Raw genomic sequence first — 9,104 nt, forward strand, 5'->3', positions numbered from 1 at the left:
ATTATGGTTACCACCGTTAATTAAAATCCTTCTTTGGACATCAATGATTAAAAATTACCTTCTCTGATACATTTGTCCGTTGTATATCATATATGGGATTACTTTTAAAAGTGTGAAGTTTTTAATTTGACTCAGTATTTATCATTTGACAGATATATATATTTTTTTTACCTATTTATTGCTTTATAATTGCTTCGTGCTCGATGTAACAATGTTTCATTGTCAAATGATTGATTATCAATGACAGCTCTTGTTTGACATTTCATAAATTACATTATCTGGGCATGGACATTGCAATGTAAACAACACGTAAAACAAAACACAATACATATTATTTAAATGTAATGACTACTCTCTTCACCACGTTAGTCAACCAAACCCTACACCTTCTGTCAATATGGACTGGACAGGTTGACGCGTATTCAAATCGAGGCTACACTCTTGTATAACTCGCGTATAACTCTCGTGTAACACATATCAAGAGCTCCCGAGTCAAGGTAGGTGTGTAGAAGTCTGCTAGTCAAACTGCACAGGACAATAATAATATGTTGGCGCACACAGGCACTACATAACGATATTGGGTAGGCTGTGAAAAACGAATTACTAGAGGTGAAGGCACAAATCATATACATTGCCTGTACAGGCTGTGGCTTGAGAAATAGGAGACTCCTGTTGCTAACCTAACATACAGGTAACAACAACTTATAAGGTGGGAGCAAGGCCTAAGGGTGTAGAGTACTCAGACAACCTATACTTCGTGCGCGGTCTGGTGCTCCAGTTTAGGCAAATAAGTCTCGCTCTGTAATTCAGGGTATGTGAATGTGCGGGGGTTTGAGCAGGTAGTTGCTGAAATGGCTCCGTATTACTAAGGGGGCCAACGCGAGTCCCACCCGGTATGTCTGCTGGCGATCAAGCACATTCAGCCCGATCTACCCCAATTCACCTGACAACGAGACTGTTCCAAGGACACATAGCCAAGTTTGTGCAACAAGGGAATCGCTGTCTTATAAAATGTCAACCTAAACAATGAAATATATCTCGTGGTGAGGTGAGGTGAAATTGGGTTTAACGTCGCGTCCAAGATTATTGCACTTATATAGCGACGTGCATGCACGTGTATGTGTGTGTGTGGCTGCTTGTACTAGTCCGGACTGATGCCGATTTATAGTGCTAGCTCACTGAGATACCATGCCGCAGTTTAACATGAATACCCCACTCAGACACAGAATACTGACTCCGAGCCGACCAGTCCTTGTTTTAGCCCCTTAATGCCGAGCGCCAGACAGGGTAACAACAAGTACAATCTTTTAACGTCTTTTTGTATGACGCGGCCCGGGATCGAACCCTGGACCTTCCGCTCTCCGGGCGGACGCTCTACCACAAGACCACGGAGGCGGTCTATCTCGTGGTATATCGAGTCCGACGTTATGATTTTAAAACCCATCACGATGTTACGATGTTGTTGTCGCAGCTGATACTACGCCAGGAACTCCTTGGTCTTTCTGATCGAGCATTTAAACTAGTGGCGTTATATGTCCATTATGCAGAATTATCGAGAAATCATATATCAACCAAAACATGGTTTTAAGTCGGAGAAATCACACGAATCTAGTAAACATCTGGAATCAACAACTTCGAGTGATTTCTCCATTACAGGTTCAACTGCGATCGAGGGAATGTAGGTTATGACAAGTTGCACACGAAGTGCAGCCAGCGTGTCCGTCCAACACAAACCGAGGTATACCGTCACTGTGGTTTATTGTTGTAAGGCAGTCACCATCACCACCTTAAGCTTGTGCTGTCTCTACGGAAGACTAAACACGTGTGAGAGAGGGAGAGAGTTAAGCATAGGCTAACGCTAAGTCGCTGAACAAATATAATATGTATTGACACAAGTAGCCCCACTGGATGGGAGTTTCAGAAACTGGAAAATCTAGACTTGCTTCATTTAGGGATACAGCAATACAATAAGGGGTGGGAGGAAGGGAATATTTAGAGGTTACTAAATGACAGTTTTCATATCATACCCTCTTATCAACTCGAGATCGAGGATTTATGGGGTATGATTTGAAAACTGCCATATTGTTTATCGCGTTTATCGATATTACAGGTTACACACAACCAAATGTTTTCCCATAGACTTCTACAGTAACGTTATGATTTTTTTTTAAATAACTAAGCATTCAACAGCTATTACCTGTATGTGTGTGCACAGTTTGGCCTTAGAGCAGCAATAAAAAAAATAAAAATGACCAGCTTAGCCAGCTCCTTTTCCGAGTACCGGAAGCTAAACACACCACCCCCAGTTTCGCGCCAAATGTCACCTACTTGAAAATAGCTGTGGTCACATTCAGCATAAGTCATCATGTTGAAAAAAGACAGTACTAAATATAGAAAAACATGGTCAGTTTTAATAACTGGATTAATATCCTCCAATCACAGCCTGCAGATATCTCTCGATCTGCACTGTCCAAACTGGTTCTGATTTGGTGTAGTAGAACCTGTAGCCTTGTCGCGGCACAGGGCACTCAAAACAGGCTTTGCACATCGTACCCAGAACCCATCTGTCGACACTCGATATGTCATGCCGACCTCTTAATAATCACGAATGGGAAGGGCACAGCGGTGGTTGACCTCATGGGTAATGGCCGACACACATATTTGAAGTGATCCATTCCTATGTATTTCAATTTCAACGACAATGGTATTTTCTGTACGCTGAAGGAACACGTGAAAATTGAATTTTCTGTACGCTGAATGAACACTTGACAATGAAGTTGTCAGTCCGCTGAAGAAACACGTGACAATGGTATTTTCTGTACGCTGTATGAACATGTGACAATTGTATTTTCAGTACGCTGAATGAACACGTGACATGAAGTTGTCAGTCCGCTGAAGGAACACGTGACAATGGTATTTTCTGTACGCTGTATGAACATGTGACAATTGTATTTTCGGTACGCTGAAGGAACCCGTGACAATAGTGTTTTCTGTACCGTGAAGGAACACGTGACATTGGTATTTTCTGTACGCTGAAGGAACACGTGACAATAGTGTTTTTTGTACGCTGAAGGAACACGTGACAGTGATGTTTTCTGTACGCTGAAGGAACACGTGACAGTGATGTTTTCTGTACGCTGAAGGACCACGTGACAATGGTATTTTCTGTACGCCGAAGGAACACATGATAATTGTATTTTCTGTACAATGTGACAATGATGTTTTTCTGTGCGCTGAAGGAACAGGTGACAATAATGTTTTCTGTGCATTGCATGAACCTGTGACACTGATTTTTTTAAGGAGAATATATGTGAGTAACTGACGGTTCGTGAATATCAATCGCTGAGCCCCGCAGATATGTTATCGACACTTCAAACTAATCCCAACGTTTTCAAACCCGAAATACATCCCTACATTTCGACTTTGACAAAACATTCTTTCGTGGAAATATTTAAAAACTAAACCAGCGCTCTTTGTAGTCTGTATGTATACTGTGTACGTCGAGTGTGGGCAATCATAATGCACCTGCAACTCCGCGATCTTTATGATGCATGGTCCATGACTCTGTACTATGTCATGGGGCCAAACGAGTATTTTATCAGTTGCGTTTTAGAACTTGGTGACGGGGTGAGCGTATAATGGAACGTACAGAGAACAATAATATATCTACTTCTCCTGGTTATATTTTTCTCATCAAACGGTTATCTAATGGTTTAATGTGTCAAAATAATTAATAGTTCATTTAACTCCTTTAAGCGTACATTTAATTGAAATACTGATTGAACATAATTAAGTTATGACTTATTGACAAGCAACTTTCCAGTCAAGAATTATAATGACGTCACAGATATATTATCTGTGCACTGAATGAACACGTGAAAATGATGTTTTTTGTGCATTGAATGAACACGTGAGTATGATGTTTACTGTGCACTAAATGAAAACTTGACAATAATGTTGTCCGTGCACTGAATGCACACGTGACAATAAAATAATTTCAGCACAATATGTCAACGATTCTTTCTGTGCGCTGAATGAACACGTGACAATGATGATGTTTTCTGTGCGTTGAATGAACCTGTGACAATGAACGTTTTCTGAGCGCTTAATAAAAGTGTGACGATGTTTCTGTGCGTTGTTTAAAACACGTGCCAATGCTGTTTTCTTTGTGCTTTTAATGAACGTGTGACGATGTTTCTGTGCGGTGAATGACCACGTGATAATGATGGTTTCCGTGCTTGTTCCAGCATGAAGGTGTTACTTGTTGTTACGAACCATGACCAGCTTGGAAACACCGGCAAGAAGACCGGGTGGTATCTACCGGAAGTGGCTCACCCATATCACGTGTTCAAGACGGCTGGACATGACATCGTGTTTGTCAGCCCCAATGGTGGCAAGGCACCCATGGTGAGTCAAGCCGTTTATGTAAAACTGAATTCTACTTTTGGGATAATGTGTGGAGGTTTATGCTATATTGTATATATGCTGTTCAATAGTCCAGCTATGTGACGGTAGCCTGTAAATAAAGGGGTCAGACAAACCAATAATTGACATCAGGAGCATCGATCCACGCAATTGGGATACGATAACATGCAATCAACACGTTGCTGCGCCTGTCCACCCGATACATTAAGTCTCCTCTTACGGCAAGCACACGTTGCTGGAGACCTACAGTAAACTACGGTTATAACGAACACGCTTATAACGAACTAACGGATATAACGAACCAACTTTTTAGTCCCATATGCCGTAGCTATGCTGTATATATGCTTATAACGAATTACGATTATAACGAACTAAAATTAGTAGTCCCTTTGAGTTCGTTATAACCGTAGTTTACTGTATATTCATACCCGGGCGCTCTTCATCACACAGATGAATCCCACTTTTGAATCGAATCATCCATAGCGATAACAGACTTCCCCGGGAACATAATGAGTGACATTGCAGCCATATCACGACGTCCTGCAAATAACATATCTTGGCGAGGCAAACACACGCCGTTGTATTATCTACAAACATTTGTTTTCAGTCTCAGGAGCATCAAGTATTGAAACTGCACATGCATACACCGGCGATATAGGAAAAAATACGCAAATCAATCTATATCCTTGTAATTGTAGGACCCCGGCAGTTACGAATCAAGCAAAGATGACCTTGTTTGCAACAACTTACTGGAAGATAAAAATATCATGTCCCAACTGGATAATACTAAATCTCCTCCCCAGGTGAATGCAAGGTAAGTGTAGAGTCATCCTGGCACATGGTATATGCTAGAGACTAGGTCACTGTATATTCGGATTTATCTAAGGTAAATGTAAGTGTATGACGATTTGAATCAAAGGAGCAGATCTTGCTTTTACATCACCAATAGACGTGTATGTACTGCCAAGTAGTTGTAGATGTAATTTCCTCAAAGCCCGAAAGTCTCGGGCTCGAAGCCTGAATTGTTCATAGACTTGTTTATAAATAGTCGTTTTATTAATTCTCAATTTATTTAAAACCAGTTCTATACCTTTTCTAATGTCAATTTCTGTAGCGTAAAGTAAAATTCCTTCTACTAGAACGATTATTGTAACCTTGAAATCGTCCGTATTAATCATTTTCCTGGATTAATGAATCACAAGAACGACCAACGTTCCTCAACCATAACATAAATCCTTTCCAACAGTAATCCTCCAGAAAGCAGGCGTTATAACGAGCTTCTGATTAACGGGATTCTTATATCGGTGTTTACAGCGATTTCAAGGTTATATTTTACGCTGGTGGTCACGGCCCGATGTTTGACCTCCCTGAATGTGCAGCTCTGGGGAAGCTAGGGGCGCAGATCTACCAGAGCGGAGGCATAGTGAGTGCTGTGTGCCACGGAACCGTCGGTGAGTTCACGATGTACTTGTATGTTACCGTACACGTCTGGGTGATTGGTAGCTGTGTGCTTGATACGACATCGAGATTAACTTGAAGACAGGAGGCTCAGCATCTTCTCGAGGCAAGGGAGTTACCTGACTATAAAAGTCCAATTTCCACCCTTGCCGAACTAAGCTGGAATAACGGAGTTACATTTTGGCTCGACTAACGAGTCTATACATAGTACAATCAAAAACGAAATCGATATTCGGTTCATAAACAAAATGGCGACTGCCGTGTCGATTGCAGGATTTGAAGAGCATGTGTACCGTCAAATGGGCGTCAACAGATGTTCTCCAAAGCTGTTCATATCTGTAATAAAGGTTCTCAAGTGATTTGATGTACTTCGCAAGGTAACACCCATTTTATTACAAAAAAAAATCTTGCTAATCGATCTGATTATCTTGACTTGGCGCCGCCATTTTGTTTGAATCAAATGCAAGTGACATGAGAGTGATCTGATTGGTCAATGGGGAGGACATAGAAGGGACATAACCCGTAATCGCCACTGGCGGCGCTACGATCGAACCACGAAATTGCAGCCTAGTTCGGCAAGGGTGGAAACTGGACTTTTATAGTCAGTTAACTCCCTTGCCTCGGGAAAAGAGGAGACCCAGTGGATCAAGGTGTAGCCCAGAGAAATGATACACGTCTTAGCCGTGCCAGGATCCGTTAGTCGTGTGTTCGAATCCCAGATAATACACCTGTCAGTACTATAATGGTGCTCGTGGTTTTCACAACGACCTTTTTTATAATTAATACATTTTGTGAAAAAATATGTACTTTAAAGTAGATAAAAGACAGACTACTCCCCAAAACATGTTTCTTTTCTTTTTGTTTTGAATGTATTGACAACCGTCAAGAGAATAAAGGACTCATTTAACAGAATAACAATAAACATATTTGAAAAACCTATGGTTATGGAGTAATGATCCGTAAAACTACTAGTTAAAGTCGCATGTGTCTTAAGTCAGGTTACACTGAATAGTACATTCCTCTACCCATTTTCAGTATAGTTCTAGGTGCATTGTGCCTGATCAGTTAGTGTGTTCATCACAATCGGAACCCTCTGACGGTGATGTTGCCGCACTCTCTCTAACCCTCTAACGCTAGAGTTGCTACTCTCCCTCTAACCCTCTAACGCTAGAGTTACCACTCTCCCTCTAACCCTCTAACGCTAGAGTTGACACTCGCTCTCTAACCCTCTAACGCTAGAGTTGCCCCTCTCCCTCTAACCCTCTAACGCTAGAGTTGCCACTCTCCCTCTAACCCTCTAACGCTAGAGTTGCCACTCTCCCTCCAACCCTCTAACGCTAGAGTTGCCGCACTCTCTCTAACCCTCTAACGCTAGAGTTGCCACTCTCCCTCTAACCCTCTAACGCTAGAGTTGCCACTCTCCCTCCAACCCTCTAACGCTAGAGTTGCCACTCTCCCTCCAACCCTCTAACGCTAGAGTTGCCACTCTCTCTCTAACCCTCTAACGCTAGAGTTGCCACTCTCCCTCTAACCCTCTAACGCTAGAGTTGCCACTCTCCCTCCAACCCTCTAACGCTAGAGTTGACACTCTCTCTCTCTCTTTAAACCCCTCACGTTAAAGTTGCCGCTCTCTCTCCAGGGCTAATTCCAATACAGCTGGACAACGGGGACTGCATCCTGAAGGGCCAGACAGTGACAAGCTTCACCAATGCTGAGGAGGCCGCGGTCAACCTGACAGAGGCTATGCCGTTTCCATTGGAGACCAGGTTGAAAGAAAGTGGGGCTAAGTTTGTTGGAGGGGCCAATTTCGCTTCAAACGTTCAGGTACGCAACATGGTGATATTGAAGAAAATAAACAAGCAAAGAGCTAAAAGCAGCAATATCTCTGCACTTGTACACATCAGTCGTAATTCATAATTGACATATCGTGTTCCTTAGTTTCTTCAAAATCAGTCAATGCACTATCGCGTCACTGGATTATCTGGTTCATAGATCACTTGATTGTTTGCTTTGTTTTCAGGCCGCCGTCGCATGGCAGGATTATTGCTATGTGGCGTCAGGCTATAAATACTTCCTGTCTTATGCAAATTGTACCAATGTTACCGGTGGGGCAGAACATGCTTACCCTTTTCGCGAACACCTGGTTTCATCACTGATTTTCAATGATTTTCAGACCATTCATATAATTTTCACAGCTATTATTTATGTGACAAAGAAATCAGAGTTGCGGTGAACAAGCTATACGTTAATTTCAACAGTACACTTTATTCGGCATTCTCGACATATGTTCCTTATGTTTGCCTACCAGTATATTTACATTCGTATCAACTCCATAATATAGATACATATATGCTCTTCAGGTAATAATCTGTTGCTGACCAGTGGTACTGTAACATGTATGTTGCTCCAGAAGATCCGTGTTTGTTATTTAACGCCGCACTCATCAATAGTCCAGCTACGACTACTTGTAAATAGTCGAGTCTAAATCAGACCAACAAGACCAGACACTCCACTGATTGATATTAGCACAAACAAACAGTCTACGACATCAGGGTACGGTGACAGGCTATGAACCAACTCACCGGGCCTGACCACCCGATCAATGTGGTCGCCCCGTAATCCTATTGGGGTTGTATGTACATTCGCAATGCATGTGAATCCTAATGACGATCCGATGTTTACACTTTTCAGGTGAGCGGAAGAATAGTGACAGGTCAGAACCCAGCCTCGGCCTCGCCCACTGCTGAAGCCGTCATCAAATTACTTAGCTAACACGGGCGGGACGCCGCCCCGGAGGGAGATGTACCAAACGTCAGCTATGACAACCCCCATCATATGCTAATCCGCGATGAAGTTATTAGTAATTAATGTCATTCCTCACGCTCAAAGCGGCTTTCGGCTATAAGGAGTTCTTGACACAAAGAAATCTTTGGAATCACTTTTTCATTTTGACTTTTTTTCTTTGACCAACAAATATAGATGTCCGGACTAGCGACTCGTTGGTGCACTGTACCGGTCTTGAGTTAAGTACTTATAATGATGACTGGGCTGGTATTTTCAAGCAGACAATGAGATGGACAGATTGTGTCAATGTAAAGTCACCAGCACGATCGCTATAATTGAATCTTATTGTTTTCTGCATACAAAGGCTTCTGTTGAACCACAGTTGTAGCCTCTGTACTTTGTTTTGTTTTGTTTACCGCCGCGCTATTCCTGCTATT

At 42.2% G+C, this 9,104-nt stretch overlaps 1 protein-coding gene across 2 annotated transcripts; it reads left to right on the forward strand.

Moving 5' to 3' along the window:
* Positions 1 to 410: 410 nt before the first annotated feature.
* LOC124150849 (glutathione-independent glyoxalase hsp3102-like) lies at positions 411 to 8,888 on the forward strand. 2 transcript variants are annotated; one of them, XM_046522956.2, is made up of 6 exons: positions 411 to 497; positions 4,248 to 4,407; positions 5,124 to 5,239; positions 5,740 to 5,876; positions 7,523 to 7,707; positions 8,575 to 8,888. In XM_046522956.2, exons 2-6 carry the CDS (start codon positions 4,249 to 4,251, stop codon positions 8,653 to 8,655), a joined length of 678 nt encoding a protein of 225 aa, XP_046378912.2. In that variant the 5' UTR covers positions 411 to 497; position 4,248; the 3' UTR covers positions 8,656 to 8,888. The 2 variants fall into 2 exon arrangements, with proteins under 2 accessions (XP_046378912.2, XP_046378911.2); XM_046522955.2 differs by lacking the exon at positions 411 to 497 and adding an exon at positions 1,671 to 1,738.
* The last annotated feature ends 216 nt before the right edge of the window (positions 8,889 to 9,104 follow it).

This window comes from Haliotis rufescens, unplaced genomic scaffold, assembly GCF_023055435.1.
Source record: "Haliotis rufescens isolate VD_foot unplaced genomic scaffold, xgHalRufe1.0.p SCAF_11, whole genome shotgun sequence".
NCBI classification, from domain to species: Eukaryota; Metazoa; Mollusca; class Gastropoda; order Lepetellida; family Haliotidae; genus Haliotis; species Haliotis rufescens.

Coding starts and splice junctions, on each gene's coding strand:
- LOC124150849 (XM_046522955.2), top strand. CDS start 1,686: ATGACAAGTTGCACACGAAGTGCAGCCAGCGTGTCCGTCCAACACAAA. Junction 4,408..5,123: donor ATGGTGGCAAGGCACCCATG/GTGAGTCAAGCC, acceptor TTGTAATTGTAG/GACCCCGGCAGTTACGAATC. Junction 5,240..5,739: donor CCTCCCCAGGTGAATGCAAG/GTAAGTGTAGAG, acceptor CGGTGTTTACAG/CGATTTCAAGGTTATATTTT.